The sequence below is a fragment of the Pseudorasbora parva genome, chromosome 24 (assembly GCF_024679245.1).
Source record: "Pseudorasbora parva isolate DD20220531a chromosome 24, ASM2467924v1, whole genome shotgun sequence".
NCBI lineage: Eukaryota > Metazoa > Chordata > Actinopteri > Cypriniformes > Gobionidae > Pseudorasbora > Pseudorasbora parva.
Window position 1 is genome coordinate 4,171,983 of NC_090195.1, and position 23,407 is coordinate 4,195,389.

Consider the following 23,407-nt stretch of genomic DNA (forward strand, 5'->3'; position numbering starts at 1 on the left):
AAAAACTATTATTCACTGGATGGTCATATACCTTTACACCGCTAGATGGGGGAAAATATCACACAGTGTAGCTTTAAGTACAATTTACCTTGATCTTCAAGTTCATAACGTTTCGCCCTCTGGCTCTCAATGCATTGTGTTTCCTTCTGGAGCATCAGTGAACTCTTTATCTTACTAAATAAAACATGCAATTTGTATGATGTCTCTTATTTTGTTAAAATTATTCACAGATTCTGCAAGGGGTGTATAATATATTTTTGTGCACAACTGTATATACTACCGTTAAAAAGATGGGTTGGTAAGATTTTTATGTTTGAAAGAAGTCTCTTCTGCTCACCAAGGCTGCATTTATTTATTCAAAACTACAGTAAAAACAGTAATAAAGTGAAATTGTATTACAATTTAAAATAACACAGTTTTATATTTGAATCTGTAGTAAAATGTAATTTATTCCTGTGATCAAAGCTGAATTTTCAGCATCATTACTCCAGTCTTCAGTGTCACATGACCCTTCAGAAATCATTCTGATATGAGGATTTGATGCACAAGTACAGCATTTATTTGAAACAGAAATCTAATGTAACATTATAAATTAAATGTATTTACTGTCACTTTTTATCCTTGCTGAATAAAATGGTCATTTTAATTTAAAAAAAAGACTAAAGCAATATTTAGTTATGAACAGCTGAATGCAACTAAATGGTTTAATTTTTTTAAAACATGCACACTTTGTCTGTCTCTCAGGCAGCAGAAGTGTTTGTTAAAGGCTCTCGAGAGGATCGATGCTGACGATCAGTCTGATCTCACTGACAGCAGCAGCTTCAATCTCGCTGTGAGTATATCTAATATCTCATTTAATGTCTAATTTATCTGATTTGGACCTTGGAAATTGTTCTACCTGCTCTAACCAGCTTGGCCATGATGCTGACCAGCTGGAAGGGCTGGATATATATCACACATATATACTGCAGCATGTGAAATTGCATCATTAACGTAATTTACATGCGGCCAGTTTTCTGTGAATTATTCATTCCGGTGTGTGTTTCGCTTTGAAACACGAGCTCTGTCATATTCTGTGATTGTCTCTGTAGGGATTGTTTCCCTCACACTCATGCATCACACAATAAATACAGACTGAACGTAACGTCAAAACATTCCACCGCTGTGTGGCCAGATGATACTCACTGTACGCATACTGTACACTGAATTATTTTGCTGTCAAAACAGCCCTGACCAGTCGAGGCATGGACTGCACTAGACCCCTGAAGGTGTGCTGTGGTATCTGGCACCAAGATGTTAGCAGCAGATCCTGTAAAATTGCGAGGTCGGGCCTCCATGGATCGGACTTGTTTGTTCAGCACATCCCAGAGATGCTCGATTGGATTGAGATCTGGGGAATTTGGGGATCAAGTCAAGACCTCAATCTCGTTGTTGTGCTCCTCAAACCATTCCTGAACCATTTGTGCTTTTTGCATCGGACCACACGGGCCAGCCTCTGCTCCCCACGTGCATCAATGAGCCTTGGCCGCGCATGACCCTGTGGCCGGTTCTCCACTGTTCCTTCCTTGGAGCACTTTTGATAGATACTGACCACTGCAGACCGGGAACAGCCCACAAGAGCTGCAGTTTTGGAGATGCTCTGACCCAGTCGTCTAGCCATCACAATTTGTCCCTTGTCAAACTCACTCAAATCCTTACGCTTTCCCATTTTTCCTGCTTTTAACACGTCAACATATAGTGGAGATGTATATCCCACCCAGAGTTATTCACTTCACCAGTGAGTAGTCATAATTTTATGCCTGATTGGTATATATATATATATATATATATATATATATATATATATATATATATATATATATATATAATCTCTCCAGCCCTACCAGTTTGTTATAAATTACATACAAATTATTTACTGCAAAATCAACAATAGTTTAAAAAAGACCACTTTTAAAACACAATTAGCACTTAAAATTATATTTACTAAAAGGTACCAGTATAAAAACATGAAACAAAATATATGAAATATATGAATATATGAAGATTATACAAAAACTGCAATCCTCCTGGTAGTTATAATGGATGCATTTACGAGCGTGTTGAGGAATGAAAGTCCAGTGTATGATTCGTAAAACTCAATACGATCTTTATTTCCATGACAGCAGAAAGACGTATCTCTGCAGGTGACGCCCACTCTCTATGTTACCATGGAGATCTTGTCAAACTGGGGTCATCCGGGCCAGGTCGGGATCACAGAAGTTCAGTTCTTCTGCCCTCAAAACCAAAAACTCTACGTGTCTCCACATGACCTGGACATTCGAAACTCGGACCAGCCCGGGAATCTTGCTGCCCTTGTCAACGGGAAAACGAAAGTAAGTATTTGTGTACTTTACTCCTGTAGCCCAATAATTCATAATAATTAAAGCATGAAATTAGAATGTATTCTGTGTGCGTTCAGACCACAAAAGAGCGTCACATGTGGACGTGTGCGTTTCACCCGCCGGTCCAGCTGTATTTTATCATCAGGAATGTGGAACGGTCTCCAGACTTCAACATCTCTCGGATCAAAATTTGGAATTATAACCACAGCATTAACGTAAGTACAGCCGACAGTACAAACAGCCAGAATTGTGAGTGTTTACTGAAATCAACTGCATTTACTCACTCTCATGTTATTTTCACGCACCACGCAAGTATTTTAATGTCCACGTTTACTACAGTATGCGCTTTGTTTTAAATCTGTTCATCATATAAAGCCATTGTATGTGTGAGAGAGTGAAAGAGTGTGTGTGTGTGTGTGTGTGTGTGTGTGTGTGTGAGCCTGTTTATGTGGTTTATGAGGACACAAATTTGTATAACTACATGGGTATTACACTGGTATTACACTATAAATGTGGTTTATGAGGACATATCAAATGTCCTCATAATTCAAATGGCCTTAAAAACATACTAAATGATGTTTTTTAGAGAAAGTAAAAATGCAGAATGTTTCCTGTGATGGGTAGGTTTAGGGGCAGGGGCAGTGTAAGGGGATAGAAAATACGGTTTGTACAGTATAAAAACCATTACGCCTATGGAGAGTCCCTGTAAACCACATAGACCAACATGTGTGTGTGTGTGTGTGTGTGTGTGTGTGTGTGTGTGTGTGTGTGTGTGTGTGTGTGTGTGTGTGGCCTGGTAATCCCTACGTTATGGGGACAAAATGTCCCCACAAAGATGGCAATATCCGAAATCCTTGTCCTTGTGGGGACATTTTTAGGTCCCCATGAGGAAAACATCTTATAAATCACAGAGAAGGAGTTTTTTTGAGAAAGTAAAAATGCAGAATGTTTCCTGTGATGGGTAGGTTTAGGGGCAGGGGCAGTGTAAGGGGGATAGGATGTACAGTTTGTACAGTATGAAACGCATTACGCCTATGGAAAGTCCCCATAAAACATGGAAACACGACATGTGCGTGTGTGTGTGTGTGTGTGTGTGTGGGCATGTTTTTGGGACATATGAGGACACAAATGTGTATAATGAAACAATGGGTATGACACAGGTATTAAAGGAGAGGGTGCAATATGAGGACATTGGCCATGTCCCCATTTTTTAAAATGCTTATAAATCATACAGGATGAATTTTTTTATAAAGTAAAAATGCAGAATGTTTCCTGTGATGGGTAGGTTTAGGGGCTGTGTGTGTGTGTGTGTGTGTGTGTGTGTGTGTGTGTGTGTATGTAGAACAGTTGGAGATTAGCTGTAGGGATTAGCTGAGTTTAGCTCCCCCACACCAGCGCTCCTCCGTCAGTCTGATCACTGCACACGTCTACGGCACAGAAGCAAAGTTTCATCATCTCTTTACACATGAACTGATGTACAGATCCCGAGAGATTCAACGGTAGGGTGTGACTTCTGTGCTTGTGTGAGAGATTGTGTGAATGTTGCTATTCCTGATGTACAGATTCCCTTCCTGGATCTTTTTTTATTTCAATCCTAGTCTTCAGTATTTAGTGTTTGCTAAGTCAAGCATCACTATTACTATCACTTATAGTTTGGAGTTTGTTCAAATAACTTGTGCAGCACCTTGTTCGACAAAAAAATGCAATGTTTCGTTGTAAATTGTTATATTTTCATTTAATTATATCTTCAAAGATTGATTAAATTGTTTTATGAATTAAAACGGGTTTCATGTGGCCGACAGTTAAAAGGGAGCTTTTCTATTTACATTAATCACTGACGTCTAACGAACACATGAAATGCATTTTCTTCCCCAGTAATGATGTGGATATAATGATAATTATTGATTGATTAAATGAACATTGGTAACTTTCACATACAGTGATGCATTTGAATATGCATGTGTTTTTCTGACAGGATCTGGACGTGGGCGCTCGGCATGTCCGCTTGTATGTGAACAGCACTCTGGCCTTCGAGGGTCAGTTGGAGAAGGGCTGTGGTAACCAGGTCTTTGACTACAGCAACTCGATTGAACTCCAGGAACAACATTTCCCAGACTGCACCTCTCCAAGCCCTGTCTCTTCAGGACACAGCCTGCAAGACTTCAGCCCACATGACCATGAGCCTCAGGAGTCAAATGCTGATTTCCCAATAGTAGAAACAAGCCAGGACAAATCAGACAGTGCCACTAACATAGTTGATCCTGGCAGCTGTGCGGCGGCCATGCAAAGAGACTCTCTAGAAAGAGACTCGCCCCCTTTGGATCTCTCTTTACCCTCTGACCGGAAGGACGGGTCTCCACACATGGAGGCGATGAAGACGGTGACCACGCAGCCATCCTCCAGTCGGATCCCACATTGGCTCCAGCCTGTGAATCGGAGCTTAACGGAAGAAGCAGAAGGATCTCTGGAGCGAGAGCTTCCTCAGTGGCTCCAACAGCAGAATGCATGCGAGCGCAAATCCAAACACTCAGTGCTACCTGAAATCTCATGCAACCCTGTACGTGCCTGCAAAGAGGCCTCGAGCCACAAGAGGCCGCAGAGGACAGTGTCTGGTGAATTCAGCTCTGATTCGTTGGATTTGGACCCTGATTTGAGGCTGAATTATAGGCTAGAGGCCAAACATGAGAGGGACCTGAGCATGCAGACAGAACAAGAATCACACTTAGAGCAACACTTGAGTGATCGGTTGGACCAGGATTTGGACCTGTGGGATGAGCAGTTTGAGAGGGCGGAGCGACCCATCAGTGGCAGGAGAGGGTCGGCACGATCTGTGAACAAAATGCAACCGAACCGCAGCAGCGACTTCACCACAACAGGTGCATTTCTCAAAGTTCACCAAAGATACATCTGTATTTGCATACTAGCCGTCTAGAGTAGTATGCAAGATTAAGGTTAGTGCTGCGCAAATCATGTCTTAGCAAAACCATTTCATGGGGCCTAAATTAAAAGGTAGCTATTCTGTGGTATTTATTATGGATGTAATGTTCACATTAATTATTGAGCTCTCTAACAAGCATGTGAAATGCGTTTTCTTCTTCTTCTTCTTCTTCTTCTTCTTCTTCTTCTTCTTCTTCTTCTTCTTCTTCGAGAGAGAGAGAGAGAGAGAGAGAGAGAGAGAGAGAGAGAGAGAGAGAGAGAGAGAGAGATGCAAATAAAGTACAAATAAAGGGAGAGAGAAAAGAACAGAAAAATATATAGATGTAAAGATATAGTAGTGTATACATGTATAGTAAGTTTAATCAATAGGTTAGTCTAGTATAATAGTGAATATTATTATTGATTACATTTTTCTGGTAATGTTGTGGAGAGAAAAAAAAGATATAGATGTAAACTCACTGAGTGATAAATAGATATCAAGACAATTTGAAATGATCATAATAATATTAGTTTTAGTTATAGTAGTTATAATATTAATAAGTAATAATACTTTTTACTCTAGTAATAATATTTTATGTGATTTTAGACCATTCAATAAAATTATTAAAATGACTATAAATTACATTTTAAAATCAAGTTTAAATCTTTAAATTTTACCCTATTGATTACTTACATAATCTCCTGGTTTTATAGTGCACTTTATTCTAAAGATGAAAATGTCACTTTGTCATGGATTTATGCACCTTCTTAGAGCTAATGATTAGTCTTTCTGTACATTTATGGCTACTTTTTTTGTTCATCTGTTTGTTCTTGTTCCCGTAGAGGAAAGCAGCCCAGCATCCGGCCGTAACAGAAGACTCAAACCTCATTGGTGTGAAACGGATGACCCATTAATGGAATCATGGGACTCGTTAACAAAGTTTAACCAGTGTCAGCGAGGGCGAATCTCCAACATGGGACTGGAGGGCGATATTTTTGATGAGTTTGTTCAGCGTCAGTCCCGTCCCACACCCGTCTCCGCCCGACGCCCATCCGCACCATCGCTGCCTGATTTTGAGGACCCTGAAGATGACCCTCGCGACCCTGACGAGGACTTCGAGATCCCGGTTCTCCCACAAGGTCGCCACCTCGTCGTTAACATCTTGTCCACATGGGGTGACCGTCACTACGTCGGCCTCAATGGTATCGAGATCTTTACCTCCACCGGTGAGCCGGTCAAACCAATCCACATCACGGCCGATCCGCCTGATATTAATATCCTGCCGGCCTACGGAAAAGACCCACGGGTCGTTACCAATTTGATAGACGGCGTACACCGGACTCAGGACGACATGCACCTCTGGCTGGCTCCGTTCACCCCGGGCCGCAGGCACGTCATCTCCGTGGATCTGGGTGTTAAATGTTGCCTGGCAATGATCCGTGTTTGGAATTACAACAAGTCAAGGATACACTCGTTCAGAGGAGCAAGAGAAATGGAAATGATTCTTGATGGACGTTGCATCTTCCGAGGGGAGATCGCCAAAGCTTCGGGAACGCTCTCAGGAGGTATGGACAAAAAGATAATCCGAAGGAAAATTCCTGATGTAATGCCAAATTTCGCATTTTATTCAATAGTATTTTGGTAACACTTGAATAATGGTCTTTAGTTAACATTAGTTAATGTATTAAATAACATGAAATAACCATGAGCAGTACTTACTGTACTGTATGTGTTACTGTATTAGCTCACCTTTGTTAACGCTAGCTAATAGAAATCCAGCTGTTCATGGTTTGTTCATGTTAGTTCACATGGCATTATCTAATGCTAACAAGATTTTAATAATGCATTAGTAAATGCTGAAATTAACATTAACAAAGATAAATAAATGCTTTATACTGTAAGTGCAGTTCATCATTAAATCATGTTAACTAATGACCATTATTCTAAAGTGTTACCAGTATTTTTTCTGTTTATCATATTTCTTAGAAGAAATATCTAAGAAGTCACAGTTATAACTCTATTTTGGCTGTTTAAATCATCATGAGAGTATCATATTGTGAGATCAGTATCGTGTATAGAACCATATCATGACTTGAGTGTATTGTTGCACCCCTAATAAATGTAAACCTATCATGGTTTTGTTTTCTTCAGCACTGGATCAGTTCGGAGATACTATCCTGTTCACCACGGATGATGACATCCTTGAGGCCATGGCGCAGTTTGACGACACGTTTGGGGGTGAGATGGAGATGGGCAGGCAGAGCGTCGAGGAAGAGGAGCTGCAACGGCCACGCACGGCTGACGGTGAAGGAGAGGAGAGACCCTTCACACAGGCCGGGTTCAGGAAGGAGGATACGCCGGTGTGTGTCAGGGGGATGCTGCTTTTGAAGTGGTCGTTTCAAATATACTTTTGGCAACCTTTCAAAATTTTATTTAAAGAAATGAATAATGAAGTTATTTACAAATAAAAAAAGTGTAAAAAAGGAATGTCTTTGGACATGAAGATGCGATTTGTTTGAGTTGCATGAAACCAAATGCATGACATTATGAATGGAGAAAATAAAATGTAGTATAAAAATCGAATTACTGCTACTATAAATACAGAATAAATATATAAATAGCACCTATTAAATGTAACTTATGTTTTGCTTCAGATGGATCTGGACTGCATCCCCACGGCTGAACCGTGTGGTGATGCTGCAGAGGAGACAACTGGACTTTACACTGGCGGCAGTGAGTATCGGTCAATCACAATACACAAACACAAATCCCACACACAATGTCCTCCGAGAAATCTTCAAAAGTCTTTATTCAGAGGCCGTAAAAATACAAAAGTGCTGAGCACAAAGACAACATTTTTGAAATCACATCATTATCATTGTCTATATATAGATTTTGCACCTGATCTCATTTTACTGCACTATCCTAAAACACGTTCACCACTATCATTATTATACATGTATATTGAAGACAATCAAATAACAAGTTAGATACTTCAATCGTATAATAAATACTTATGAATGTAAAAATATGTGTGGTCCACTTAAACAAACTTGAGCAATTCTCAAATTCCTCAAGAAGTTAATGCTGGTTATGATAGAAAGGTGTCAGAATACACAGTGCCTCGCAGTTTGTTGTGTATGAGGCGGCATAACCGCTGAACAGTCAGGGTGCCCATGCTGACCCCTGACCCCGCCGAAAGCCCCAACAGTGGCACGTGAGCATCAGAACTGGACCACAGAGCAATGGAAGAAGGTAGCTTGGTCTGATGAATCATGTTTTCTTTTACATCACGTGGATGGCCGTGTGTGTGTGTGGGTGGCTTACCTGGGAAACACATGGCCCCAGGATGCACTATGGGAAAAAGGCGAGCCGGTGGAAGCAGTGTGATGCTTTGGGCAATGTTCTGCTGGGAAACCTTGGGTCCTCCATCCAAGTGGATGTTACTTTGACACATACCACCTACCTAAGCGTTGTTGCAGACCATGTTCACCCTTTCACTGAAACGGTATTCTGGTGACTGTGGCTCTTCCAGCAGGATAATGCTCCTGACACAAAGCACAGATGCTTCAGGAATGTTTTGAGGAGCACAACAACGAGTGTGAGATGTTGACTTGGCCCCCACATTCCCCAGATCTTAATCTAATCGAGCATCTGTGGGATGTGCTGAACAAATAAGTCCGATCCATGGAGGCCCCACCTCGCAACTTACAGGACTTAAAGGATCTGCTGCTAACATCTTGGTGTCAGATACCACAGCACACCTTCAGGGGTCTAGTGGAGTCCATGTCTCAATGGGTCAGGGCTGTTTAAGCAGCAAAAGGGGGACCAACACAATATTAGAAATAATGTTATTCCTGATCGGTGTATGTATATAAACATTATTTATTGAATGTATTGGAAAGCCATCAAAAGTATACATTCCAAATATAAATCATAATCCTCAAAATTATTAAATGTATGAACACACTAGTTTAAAGAAATAATACCATATCCATATAAATATCAATGTATACTTCAAGTAAAAACATTAAAAGTGTCCTCACACTTATAAAAGTACAACTGCTTTATGTATAATGTATGGTAATTAAAAAATCAAGATCAGAAACATGATTACAAGTAACATGATTAGAAGAATAAACATTCAAAAGCTCTCAATAGTATACCTAACACAGGGCCGCCTCTAGCTCTTTGGTTGCCCTAGGCGAGATGGAGTTTTTTGCGCGCCCCCGCCCCACTCCACTCACTTTTATTGTCTCTAATTCAGCACGTCTGTTTTCCTAGGCCTACCCCTAACCGAGAAGCACTCATTATTAAACACGTTAAATGCTTTATTTCCGCTTTTCTAATATTTTCTCACTTTTTATTGAAAATAAATGCCTTTCTGATCTGATATGTGATGGGAAAAGGGAATAGAGCGAGTGTGGCAAAAGGGCGGATTCGATCCTCTGATCGATATGCGTCAATACTTGATGACATGCCTGTTACCTACACTACAGCCACTGTAGAGAGTACGGTGATTTCTGTAATTTTGTCTAGCCAAATCAATCTTTAAGTAGCCTAAAACACATCATTTTGGTGTTTAATGTAAATTGTATGGCATCTATCACTCCAGTAAAAAAAAAAAAAAAAAAAAACCAGAGGCCCCACTTTTTATTTGCTTCCGACGCCCATGTAGATTGCATACTTTTCATAACTAACGTGCATACTTTATCCATATTTATAACGAACTGGACTTTTGATATTTAAATTACATCCATGTAGGTTACTGCAGATTATTGTCAGTGAAGTTATGTATGCAATATGTAGTAATATGTAGAAAACTAGCAAGTGATAGCTTGGTGACAATATTAATAATAATAATAATACTAAGTAATTTTATTTTGTTTGACAACTTATTGGCTGAGACAAGAAGACTAACCTCTATACTAGGCTTTCTTTCGATTTTCTTCCTTTCTTTCTCTTTTTCCGTCCCTGTGCACCCGCGGGATTAGACTATGGTTTATACGCCTCATTTTTGATGAACGTGCAAGATGAGCGCTTGGCCGACCTAACGCCTGAACTAATAATCAATAATCACCTTCAATTCAATCTAATAATCAGGTTGATAAGTAATTAAACGTGTGGCTGACGGGGCGCCATATAATGATCATGTTTAATAAACATTATGTTGTATTTCGCTTGTTCCGATTCTATGCTTAATGGGAAGTAATGGGCGGCACTAGAGTGCGCTCGCGCCCCAACACAATTGTCGCCCCAGGCAACCGCCTAGCTCGTCTATAGCAAACGCCGGCCCTGACCTAACAAATCATAATAAGTTGCTCAAACATCACAAAATAAAACACAAAAAATTATTAGATGACTAAAGATCTGCAGGTTCTTCCAAAATGAACCTGTAGCTTAATAGATCGCAGTTTTCATAATTTTTCCAATACAGTTTAAAGTATATTTTTTATTATCTAGCTGGTTATATTAACTGTGTAATGTTTATTTTCTACCATTATTTCGTGCATTTCCATAATCTTCTTTAGAATTATGTGTATAGTGAAAAGCATTGCACAAATAAATGTGATTGTGAATTGAGTTGAATACTTTAACTCTGATGTGTTTGTAGTTCTGCAGGTCAATCTGATGTCATCGTGGGGGGACCCTCACTATATGGGATTGACGGGGTTAGAGGTCGTTGGTAAGGGCGGTGAGAGTATCCCTCTTGATGTCTCTATGGTAACAGCGTCACCCAGTGACCTCAATGACCTCCCAGATTACAGCAATGACCTTCGAACTCTGGACAAGTCAGTGAATCTGGCCTTTCTCTCGCAGAGGCGTTCTTTATATCATTAAAATGGGAAGTATTTGTGGGTGATTAAAGTGCTGTTTTCTTTCTCTCTCAGGTTGTTTGATGGGATGAATATTACGACAGATGATAAACACATGTGGCTGATTCCCTTCACATCTGGCTCTGATCACACGCTCACCGTGAGGTTCGATCAGCCGCAGACCATCGCTGGATTCAGAATATGGAACTACAACAAATCGCCCGAAGACTCTTACAGAGGGGTGAGAAACCTGCTCTCTGATATTCAACCAAGCTTCAGTGCATCGTTCTTCCTGTTTCAACAACTGGGATTGACTGTTTTTAAAAAGTGCTGTTTTTAAAGGTTCCTAATGTTGTTCTGGGGTCTCCTACAATACGTTTACATGCAAGGTTAAAAAGTTGTGAAAAGTTGATCTACTCTGCTCTGATTGGCCAGATGACTCAGTCTGTTGTGATTGGTCTACTCTGCTCTGATTGGCCAGATGACTCAGTCTGTTGTGATTGGTCTACTCTGCTCTGATTGGCCAGATGGCTCAGTCTGTTGTGATTGGTCTACTCTGCTCTGATTGGTCAGATGACCCAGTCTGTTGTGATTGGTCTACTCTGCTCTGATTGGTCTACTCTGCTCTGATTGGTCAGATGACTCAGTCTGTTGTGATTGGTCTACTCTGCTCTGATTGGCCAGATGGCTCAGTCTGTTGTGATTGGTCTACTCTGCTCTGATTGGCCAGATGGCTCAGTCTGTTGTGATTGGTCTACTCTGCTCTGATTGGTCAGATGACTCAGTCTGTTGTGATTGGTCTACTCTGCTCTGATTGGTCAGATGACTCAGTCTGTTGTGATTGGTCTACTCTGCTCTGATTGGTCAGATGGCCCAGTCTGTTGTGATTGGTCTACTCTGCTCTGATTGGCCAGATGGCTCAGTCTGTTGTGATTGGTCTACTCTGCTCTGATTGGCCAGATCGCTCAGTCTGTTGTGATTGGTCTACTCTGCTCTGATTGGTCAGATGACTCAGTCTGTTGTGATTGGTCTACTCTGCTCTGATTGGCCAGATGACTCAGTCTGTTGTGATTGGTCTACTCTGCTCTGATTGGTCAGATGACTCAGTCTGTTGTGATTGGTCTACTCTGCTCTGATTGGTCAGATGACTCAGTCTGTTGTGATTGGTCTACTCTGCTCTGATTGGCCAGATGGCTCAGTCTGTTGTGATTGGTCTACTCTGCTCTGATTGGTCAGATGACCCAGTCTGTTGTGATTGGTCTACTCTGCTCTGATTGGTCAGATGACCCAGTCTGTTGTGATTGGTCTACTCTGCTCTGATTGGTCAGATGACCCAGTCTGTTGTGATTGGTCTACTCTGCTCTGATTGGCCAGATGGCTCATTCTGTTGTGATTGGTCTACTTTGCTCTGATTGGTCAGATGACCCAGTCTGTTGTGATTGGTCTACTCTGCTCTGATTGGTCAGATGACCCAGTCTGTTGTGATTGGTCTACTCTGCTCTGATTGGCCAGATGGCCCAGTCTGTTGTGATTGGTCTACTCTGCTCTGATTGGTCAAATGGCCCAGTCTGTTGTGATTGGTGGACTACTTACAGTGATATGAACAGTAACAGTGGCATCAGATTTACTTTATTAATCTGAGTCCTAAATCTTTGGAAGTGTATCAAAGTAGATTTGCTTTGGCAGCAGAAAACTGTGTCTTCTCGACATGAACAACACAAACCAAACTCTTCCAGTCTCAGCTACAACTGCAGTGTTGAAGAGCGGGGCAAAGTAAACTTTCGCAGGCAGCCAATAAAGACCATAGGCAGGAAGTAAGACTGGAATTACTGATGACATGTTTCAGGCAGCTCAAGAATAATACAATTTTTTGAGAGATAATCAATTTTTCCTCAACTGCGATCTTTGAAACCTTGCAGATGTTTTACATTCACAAACATATATATTATACACTACATGAACAATGATATCTGGAAGTGCATAATAATAAACATCATGTGCTTGTGTGTGTGTCCTCCAGGTGAAGGTTGTGCATGTGTTCCTGGACGGAGTGTGTATTTCTCCTCTTGAGGGCTTTCTCATTCGCAAGGGTCCGGGTAATTGCCACTTCGACTTCGCACAGGAAGTTCTGTTCCTGGACTACCTTCAGTGCAACATGAACACTTCCGCCCTCACGGCCACCAGCAAAATCACAGACGACACGCATGCTCACCGGTACAGCAAGCTTTGGATATTCTTACAGGTGTCTTTGCTTAAAGGGATACTTATCACCGCTTTTTCATATAAAACCATGTTATTCCCTTAACTAAGACGAGTTGACACATACCTCTCTCTTCTCGGTGTGTGCTCTTAATCTCTCTGACGCGCGGTGACGATCTGATAGCATTTAGCTTAGCCCACTAAGCCCAGTTCATTCACTATGGTACCAAACAGAGATCAAGTTAGAAGCGACCAAACACCTTTTAGCACTTCTGAGAGTACTTCGACTCGACGCAGTAAAAAGTCCCGGCTGAAACATCTTCCCTCACATCTCCCCCTCCCCCCTATTGACAGAAATGAGAGAGGGAGGGGGAGATGTGAGGGAAGATGTTTCGGCCGGGACTTTTTACTGCGCCGATTCAAAGTACTCTCAGAAGTGCTATTCCGCCATACATTATAGTTCTCCTTTTTAATCCGCTTAGAAAATAACCACGTTTTATTTTATTTCACCATACTTGATTGTTCAACTATTGGTGTAACTGTATTTAAATAGGTAAACGTGGAGGTGTTTGGTTGCTTCTAACTTGATCTCTGTTTGGTACCATAGTGAATGAACTGTGCTTAGTGGGCTAAGCTAAATGCTATCAGATCGTCACCGCGCGTCAGAGAGATTAAGAGCACACACTGAGACGAGAGAGGTATGTGTCAACTCGTCTTAGTTAAGGGAATAACATAGTTTAATATGAAAAAGCGGTGAACTATCCCTTTAAAACAATGTTAGATAATAAGACAACTTAAGACAATGTGTGCTTTCAGGAGTGGGACACGGAGAGATGAGTTGGCCAGTATGGATTATGAGGCTCCACTGAGGCCATGTGGATGTATCCTTACTCATTACAAATATCAGTTCCTCACATTACATCTGTCCTGAGTCTTTAAAGGAAGTGTTTGTAAGATTGTGGCCAAAACTGGTACTGCAATTACTTTCAAATGACTGTAGAGCGGTGTATCCCCTCTCCCCCTCCCCCTGACTCGAGGTTGCCAAAATTGGATGCAGGATCAGCAAGAACATTTGTAGCTCAGCTGTGCTAACTAGAGCAGATCTGGCAACCCAGATGTCGACACTACTTACTTTGTGATTGGTAGATAAGTGGAGGGCTGAGCTTCATGGCCAAAACACAAAAATGTCAACATCAACATCAGTTGAGGGCTGCAACAACAACTTTTAAATGACAATATCCTGGCCGGACTACTGTTGTCTGTGATATAAGTATTTGAAATTAACATGATAATGTCTAGTGACATATCAGGGCCATTTTATGATTAATTAAAATACATTTCTTACATAGAGGTTGTTTAAAAATGCTTTAAACTTTACATTTATGACTAATACTGTTACTAGTGTTAACCTTGCTTGTATTGTCGTTAAAAAAGCTATTTTCCATTTTTCCATTGATCCATGCATTTGGATCATGTCTGTGTTTGAGATTTTGAGTTTTTCCCTGACTGAATTTGTGTCAGTTATCTTCCAGTTGCAGTTGTTGACAACGTGGGGCGACCCGTACTACATCGGCCTTAATGGACTGGAGTTCTATGACCAGAACAACCAGAAGATACCGCTCAGTGACAACAGTATCCTTATGAAAACACACACACACAAACACACACATATATAAATATATTATTAATTTGTTTCATAACTAATGAACTTAACGACACTGCTTCTTTAACAGTTTGTTACACAGACATCGCAGCGTTCCCCGACAGTGTTAATGTGTTAGATAACGTGTGCGGTGACGTCCGCACACCTGATAAACTGATAGATGGAATCAATAACACACATGATGGTAGACACATGTGGCTCGCACCAGTGCTGCCTGGACTGGTGAGGACAAATCTGCAATCATGCAGTCTTAGGGAAAAAAGGTTCAGTGGGATTCTTCATAGAACTCTAGGGTTCTTGACTCAATGAGGGGAAATGTCCATTATTTTCTAGTGATAAAGTATATTTACGAGTTGGTCAATTCATTAAATTTAATTAAAATTAAATAAATAAAACTGAATCCATAAAATGATCCCATGATTTTAACCTCTAAGAAGTTGTAAAGGCTAGATAGAACATTTTCTTCTAAGAGTGTAGGTTCACAAAACATCCCATAGGAATCATCTGGAGGTTTCTATGAATGGTGTGATTTATAGTAAAATGTGCTCATGAAGAGGTGAAAATTGTGCTTTATTGTTACGCCCCTTCTCTCTCATTTATGCATCTCCTCAGGTGAACCGTGTCTACGTCATCTTTGACCAGCCAATGACTGTTTCCATGATTAAGTTATGGAACTATTCTAAAACACCACAACGTGGAGTCAAGGAATTTGGGGTAAAACACACACACACACACACACACACACACACACACACACACACACACACACACACACACACACACACACACACACACACTCTTCTTCTGCTTACTAAGGCTGCATTTATTTGATCAAAAGTACAGTAATATTGTTAAATATTATTTCAATTTAAAATATCTGAATATATATTAAAATGTAATTTATTCCTGTGATGCAAAGCTGAATTTTCAGCATCATTACTCCAGTCTTCAGTGTCACATGATTCTATTTGTTTAATATAAAGTTCAAAAGAACAACATTTATTTGAAAAAGTAATTTTTAGTAAAATCATGTCTCTTTTGATCAGTTTAATGAGTCCTTGCTGAATCAAAATATCAAAGATTTGTTGTGGTATAAATGTTCAGTGATCATAGACATTTACACAGTAATATGTTTGTATGCTTGTTTATTCTGCTGTTTTTCTGTCTGATGTGCTTTCTCAGTTTTGACCCGTTATGTGTGTTTGTTGATTTAGCTCCTAGTCGATGACCTGTTGGTCTATAATGGGATTTTGGAGTGTGTGAAAAATGTTTCTCGGGGAATTCTGCCCACCCTGGACCCCGTCGTTCCTCACCACACCATACTGTTCACAGACAACACGCGAATCACACACCGAGAGAAGAGTACAGTTTTCAGGTACAAACACAACACTCAATATGGTGCTTTTTTGTTTTTAATGATCTGAGGTCATGCAACAACAAAAAAAGTTTGATTCATCAATGTGTAGATGATTTTTCTACAGACAAAAATGTTCTCTATTGTGTAAGGGTTTTGTAACCTCTATGTTTAAGATTGATGAGTGAGAAACCCTCATAAATGCATTAAACACACAGACACACAGCTTAAGGAGAGCACTCAATGCCAAACTCAGACAGAACACACACACACAACTGCTTTTAACTGACTAATTGTTTGGCCGGATCGCTCTCGCTCATGCCCCAGGCATGATGATAAACAGACCAGATGATGACTTGAGAAACTGTGTGTGTGTATAAACTGTATGAGACTCTGTGATCAATCTTATCTTCATTCATTTGGCCAACGGCTCACTTTCAGGCTGTATTTTTCTCCCATGATGCATTTTGCATTCATTTAAACAAGTGGCTCACTTTATCCAAAATCGCATACTATATCAGTGGTGTCCAAACTCGGTCCTGCTGGGCCACTGTCATGCAGTTTAGCTCCATCTTGCTTCAACACACCTGCCTGGAAGTGTCTAGTAAGACCCTAGTAAGAGTAACTAGCTACTTTATTGAATAAGTAATTACTTTGCAACCCCCAAAAAAGTATGTTCTTTATAGTATGAATGTGTGTAGTACGTACTACATTCGCCATGTTGCCCTTATCATGTGACCCACCAGCATCACTGTCATTCACAAATCCTCTCCTGTGCAGGGTTGCCAACTCTCACGCATTTGGCGTGACACACACGCTTTCAGGCTCTGTGTCACGCTCTCACGCTGCCCAACTTAATCTCACGCCAAATTGCCAAACCTGCTTTTTATATTAAACAAAGCTAGGCCTATAGCTTTTTTTTGTTAATATTATTACGTTTTAATTCGAAATTCAAACAATAAATAGCGTTTTGGCGCTAATGTTAAAGCCAGAGGTGTTGAAAAGCGGAGTTGCAACATACTCTCATCTCCCGGCGCGCGCGCAGTCACGTGGCTCATGGAGCGGTCAATAATTCTAGCGCTGTGTCAATGCATTTGAATGGCTTAAGCGGATATACAACAGTTTACACTATACAGATGTTTGCAGCCAGTTTTGTTAAACAGTACAGCTTAGTAGTGTGCATTGATTATTAAGTCAGCCATATTCACAGGGTCGTTTTATTATGGAGAGTGATAGAGATGTTAACATTAATTTTATTCTTGTATTTAGCCCTCAGGTATTCCTAACTAATTGGTCACACTCATACTCATTGATGGACAAATGTGACCATACACGTAACTATTTTTCAATTAAATAAGTGTTCTATATTTTAGTTCAATACTGTTTATTGAATATTTTGAAGAGATCTTTTGGTAGGCTACTAAAATACTATTTTTGCAATAATTATTGTCAATTAATGACCACTTAAAATATATTTCTTCTAATATTTGTATTATTTATATTTCAATTTGTTTAGTAACTAAGGTTAAAATAGAGAATTCCAATTTAAAGAGGCAAATTGGTTATTTTGTTGCTTATAAAATAATAATAATGTTAATTTGTAATGCCATTACCCAGTAGGTGCTTTAGGTCTTCCATTTGAATAAATATTTAGATATGATCAAACACTAGATTTCTTTAAATGTGAGATTTAAAACGTTGATAACTTATGCATCATATTAGGACTTGGTGTCCTAATATTTTTAATGAATAATGATACAAGTGAACACACAAGTGAATATTAATGAATGCGAGCACGTTTAATTTGACCCATGAAACGTTTAAAATAGTGCTAAGACAAACTATTTTTCCCTTATTATGTACAGTAAGCTATATAGTACTACATATAAATTGATACTAAATTAAGTTCGAAATAGCTCATTTGCATTTAAAGGGACGCGCAAAAACAGTTAAAAAAAAAAAAGTATATTTAAAAGTGAGTTTTTGAAAGTGAATTTTGAAATGCTGAAAAAAATATCTGTGGGTATTTTGAGCTAAAACTTCACATACACATTCTGGGGACATCAGAGACTTATTTTACATCTTGTAAAAAGAGGCATAATAGGACTCCTTTAATTGAGGTTGAGCTGAAACTTACAGGACAGTGGTCCTCCAGGAGTTGGGTTAAACTCCCCTGCTGTATATAGTTGGTACTACACTTGGTTTTTGAAACTTACTTTGCGACCGTTAGACAAGTAAGTATATTTATATGGAATGAAAGTACGTGGTATGGACATACTAAATCCGTCATGTTGTCATTGTCATGTGATTTTACGGTGTCAGTTGCATCACTGCCATTCACAAATCCTCTCCCGTGGCCTCATGGGATAGTAAAGTGTCCTTATGCACACTTCAGAATATCAACAGAAGTATTAGGTCATCCGGGGACTATAAATACTCACATTTTTCTTTTTTCTTTGAGTATAAATACTCAAAAAGCTCACATACTCTTTTTCACCTAATATAAAGTACAGAAGTAGGCATGTTCGACACAGTGCCCGTGTCACTCAAAGTCATTGATGGAATGTCTGTTATTATAGCAGCCAAGTGGAGGACCAGGATGTGAAATTGACCAATGAGAATCAGATCATTCACCAGCACAAGAAGAAACAGACAGCGGACCCAGGTGCACAAAATCCTCATGGCACGCACGTTTAATCAGCTCGACGAGGACATGCATGCACTTCCGTTGTTTTAGATGAAGCAATTATGATTACCTCTTAAGCCTACCATAAAATAAATCTCAGAATGAGTAATAAATGTGTTTAATTTCAGCTCTGCGGCCCAAAACCTGCATGACAGACGCACGGAAACACGGAAAGCAGCGATACTGAGAGCAAGACGGCAGGGGTTATGAAAACAGGTTTTCTTTTTCTCTTTCCCTCTGGGAATATTTGTAAAACTCAGTGACCTCAACACAGATACACACACACACACCCCACCTGTATTATACAGCTGTATATTTGTTTTTTGCTATGATGTTGTTGTATTACACTTGACGGTCATATATTTGAAGTCCTTTTAACGTAAGTGTCCTTTCAACCATGTCTTGTGATTTTGGATTAATGTACACCAGAACATTTCTTTGTCAGGTCTGTTAAACTTGAGATAATATGAATCTATAGCTTGTATATCCTACAGCCATATTTGAAATATTTCAACAGTCTAATTGTGTAGAAATTTCGTAATATATCAGGAACAATATTTCAGATTTACACAATTTCTAAGTCTTTCACAGTTCATTCCAAACACTTTTACAACTATTATGCAAATGCTGCCAGTTTACCTCAATTTAAAGACACTGTAAATATTATTAAATATCAACTATACCTTTATTGTTTGTCCTATTTTTGTTTTTGCTGTGTAAATGTAAATTAAGACTTGAATTTGGGAGAAAAATTGGAAACATTATTTTTGTAATTCTTGATGCCGCTAGCGTTCACAGCAGCGTAAACTGATATTGAGGTCTGTAATACTTTCATAGCTACAGATCATAATGCTGATTAATCCTAATCCTTGAGCAAACTGGACCTTCAATCGTGATTTTTTTTTTCATTAGAAACCCAGTTTTCATCCAAAACCTAATTCATGATGGGAATATTCTAGAGCGTTCTAGCAGTCGTTGTGTGATTTGATGATTATATTAGGAGTTACTTGTTATGTCACACTTAAAAACTTGAGTTTAGACAGACGTGAATGATTTATTGAATGTTACCTAGATGCTTATGACTTGCAGCATAAAGCCTGATCCACTAAACCATTTATTTTGCACAAGAACTGCCAGGAGTTTTTCCTCTAGTTTTTTGCTGATGCCATTGGAGTTTTTTGGGGGGTGAAACATCCATTGAATGCCAAGCAAAAAATGAAGCACACAACAACAGAATCATGTTTCAATGCCTGAGAATTTAATGCAGAATCTGCAACATGTACATAAGGAATGACATTAACAATCTATCTCGTCCTCCAGCCTGACAGGTGCATTTTAAAGAAGCTTTGATAAGGCCCTGCTCGGCTGGGGTGAGACATTACCACAGACAGATGCGTTTCGGTTGATGCAGTGCAATGTTTTGGAGACCGTGCGGTCTTCAGATCTTCCCTGGAAACGTGCCATCTTCCCTCTGAGAGTCCCATTTCTCGATCTGAGTGACACACCAAATATTGAGAGTAAATGATCTTTATGCACAACTCTGCTGCTTACACTTTGGACAGAAGCTGGAAATGAGGGGATATTTACCCAGGAAAGAGGGCAGATTGACTTGTAGACCCTCTTGTACCAGTCACATGGGGCTATGTCCACACCTTTGGCATCCAGAGCTTTTTGGCATCGATAATAATCTAAAAACAAAAAATATATATAAAAAAATTGTACTTTAATTTTTTACCATGGTAATTTCATGGTATTCTTTGAAGGTGAGTCTCAAATACAGGTTCCATTTCAAATATGCTTGAAAATAATAGAAAAACTGTTTTAGGCCTCATTATCTTTATGCAAAGTTTAATTTCCTCCTTTTTTTATTTTGATGTGGAAATGTTCATACACTACTGTTAAAATGTTTGGGGTCGTAAGATTTTATGTTTTTAAAAGCCTCTTCTGCTCACCAAGGTAGCATTTTTTTTTTTTTTAAATGCCATAATATGGTGAAATATTATTACAATTTAAAATAGTTGTTTTCTATTGTAATATATTGTAAATATTTTAATTTATTCCTGTGATCAAACAGAATTTTCAGCATCATCACTCCATTCTTCAGTCACATGATCCTTCGGAAATCATGTTTTTTGCTTAATATTTTTTTTAGCAATTTAATTAATCAAGAAACATTTATTATAGGTGTTGAAAATAGCGTCATCACTCAACAACAGATTTTTTTCGTGAGTAAAATAATGCGTAAACGTTGATAGCCACTCTAGTCATCGCTAATTTGGACGGCCACGCTGAAACTGTGCCGTTTTAATAAAGACATTATTTAAGTGTGTAACAACTACAATTTTGTCTAATTTCTAACCGTGTTTTAATGTAAAGTAAATGGAGTCGAGGAGTCGATTCCATAGACTCCTACAGAGGGAGTCAGGAATCGGAGTCGACTCCAAAAAACCTGGAATCGAACACCCCTACAGAATTGATCATAAAAGTTGTGAGTCCAGGTAACCATAGTAACAGTGTCGCTCGAACACTTTCCGTTGGGATCCGAAAGGACTGAACGCAAGTTGCACATTTACATCATATCATATCACAGGTATGTACGTCCTGTTTAAAAAAAATCACTTTAAATAAATAAAAAAAGTTTCAAATTTAAATTAAACAATTAAAATTACTGACGTAAATGTAGACCCACCTGAAAGTCGTTAAATAATTAGTACAAGGACAATGTGCCGACACAGCAACGTTACACAAGTTTAGCCACATAGATAATGTGTACAGTATAATGACTGACCCAGGTAATTCTGCCAGCAGTTTCTGGTCTGGTTCTGGTTCGGGAAGCGGGCATCGAATGGTGCCGTGCGGTACTTCTCCAGTTTCTGCTGAATGTCGTCGGCCATGACTCGCGCGGTTCCTTTAAGACATCAGAATATAACTAACGTTATTCTCATAAACAATACATCACATCTGTAACACCATAAGATCAAAACGGCTTAAGATCCAACTATAAGTATCTCGAGTCGAAACTAAACGAACTTTAAATAAATGCATCCTATTCAAAAACAGATGATCGATCTGTCACTCGCAGCGCAATGCAGAGATATTTCAGAAAAATGCCCATATAAGTCAATAAAGCTGCTTTAATTCAACATGAAATAGGCTACATCGGTCACGAGAATAATGTATTTATATTATATCTACGATAGGCCCTAGATAGAGGACAGGAAAAGCGTGCATATGACAAATATACCTATACATTAATATACCTAATTGACATTCCAATAGCACGTCTGATGTATTATGTTTCATTTATTATTTAATGTAAATGGATACTATTTTTATTTATTTTAAATAGACCTGATATAGGTGATGCCCTCGGCATTATAATGACCACACATTGTTACACTTTCGCTTTTACAATGAGAATAAATATCTGATCTCACATTGAATAATGCTTTTCAATAGAAGGCGTTAAATTACCGCATGCAATGAAAGCATTGTATCATCATGAGTTTTACCTGTGTGAGGCGGCTGGCTGTTGAAAGTGACTTTTGTTCAGTGTCACACAATCCTCATCCACTTGCTGTGTGTGATAGTTAGGGCACTTGAGCGCTCGTGCAGTCCTTTACTCACGGTATGGCGGATCAGGTCACATTGAAACGAATGAGATGCGATAGGATGTACTGTACTTCACCAGGCAAACACCAGGCGCACTCATATGCTTGCACACATGTGCAGTGTATGGATATATCAAATACATGGCTTTATCGTGTATTTATTATTTGTGAATTAATGTAACCGCGTCAGGGGAAAAAAACATGCCATGTCATCATATCCGGAAAATGCATGGTGTTGTTCCCTACAGCATGGTTAATGTTTAATCGGTGGATAATCATAGAGGAGATGATGTGTTTATGTTTGCTTGCATTGGTTGAAATCTAATTTTGTGCACTGAAACTATTTTTCATATCTGAAACTGCTGCACTGGGGTGCATTGTTCATTTTAAACAGGATGATACTGGAGAGATTATGTGGAGCAAAAGGTAAAAATATACTTATAGAAGTTGCTTGAGTCTGTTAATAGCTCTAGTATCACACACAGGGCCGTTTCTGGGAACCCAGGGGCCCCTGACTGACTGGATTCTGCTCTGGGTCTCTCATACCTTTATGGTACTGCGTTGCCAAGAATTAATTTCTACTTATTTCCTTGTTATGTAGAATGTATTGCACTTTGGGAATTAAAAGGGCAGGCCTTAAGTTAGCCAATGATGTGCTGTTTTTAAGTCAAATGACATTTAATTGTCCCTCCAAACTCTCTTTCCCGGTCACTCTCACACGGGAGACTCCTGTTAAAGTCTGGAAATAACCTCATTTCTGAACATCTCTTATCAAGGGGG

The 23,407-nt window shown here is 39.4% G+C and overlaps 2 protein-coding genes across 4 annotated transcripts in view; one reads left to right on the forward strand and one right to left on the reverse strand.

Annotated features, from left to right (window-relative positions):
* The window catches only part of LOC137063930 (katanin-interacting protein), a 29,095-nt gene extending 8,925 nt beyond the window's left edge, over positions 1-20,170 (forward strand). Inside the window, exons 11-27 of one of the 3 annotated variants that reach the window (XM_067435238.1) lie at positions 745-832; positions 2,166-2,372; positions 2,459-2,596; positions 4,357-5,257; positions 6,141-6,863; positions 7,450-7,658; positions 7,953-8,031; positions 10,913-11,090; positions 11,190-11,355; positions 13,135-13,328; positions 14,130-14,194; positions 14,835-14,945; positions 15,059-15,198; positions 15,589-15,690; positions 16,191-16,351; positions 18,910-18,995; positions 19,145-20,170. In XM_067435238.1, the coding sequence (XP_067291339.1) occupies positions 745-832; positions 2,166-2,372; positions 2,459-2,596; positions 4,357-5,257; positions 6,141-6,863; positions 7,450-7,658; positions 7,953-8,031; positions 10,913-11,090; positions 11,190-11,355; positions 13,135-13,328; positions 14,130-14,194; positions 14,835-14,945; positions 15,059-15,198; positions 15,589-15,690; positions 16,191-16,351; positions 18,910-18,995; positions 19,145-19,203 (3,607 nt within the window). In that variant the 3' untranslated portion in view covers positions 19,204-20,170. Of the gene's footprint in view, positions 1-744; positions 833-2,162; positions 2,373-2,458; positions 2,597-4,356; positions 5,258-6,140; positions 6,864-7,449; positions 7,659-7,952; positions 8,032-10,912; positions 11,091-11,189; positions 11,356-13,134; positions 13,329-14,129; positions 14,195-14,834; positions 14,946-15,058; positions 15,199-15,588; positions 15,691-16,190; positions 16,352-18,909; positions 18,996-19,144 lie in introns of all 3 variants that reach the window. The other 2 variants (XM_067435239.1, XM_067435237.1) reach the window with 2 other exon arrangements.
* Positions 20,171-20,252: 82 nt separating this feature from the next.
* cox6b1 (cytochrome c oxidase subunit 6B1) lies at positions 20,253-22,764 on the reverse strand. Its single transcript, XM_067435243.1, has 4 exons — positions 22,529-22,764; positions 21,805-21,924; positions 20,604-20,704; positions 20,253-20,508 (listed from the first exon to the last, which is right to left on the reverse strand). The coding sequence occupies exons 2-4, from the start codon at positions 21,908-21,910 to the stop codon at positions 20,455-20,457; spliced, it is 261 nt and encodes an 86-aa protein (XP_067291344.1). The 5' UTR covers positions 21,911-21,924; positions 22,529-22,764; the 3' UTR covers positions 20,253-20,454.
* Positions 22,765-23,407: the final 643 nt, after the last annotated feature.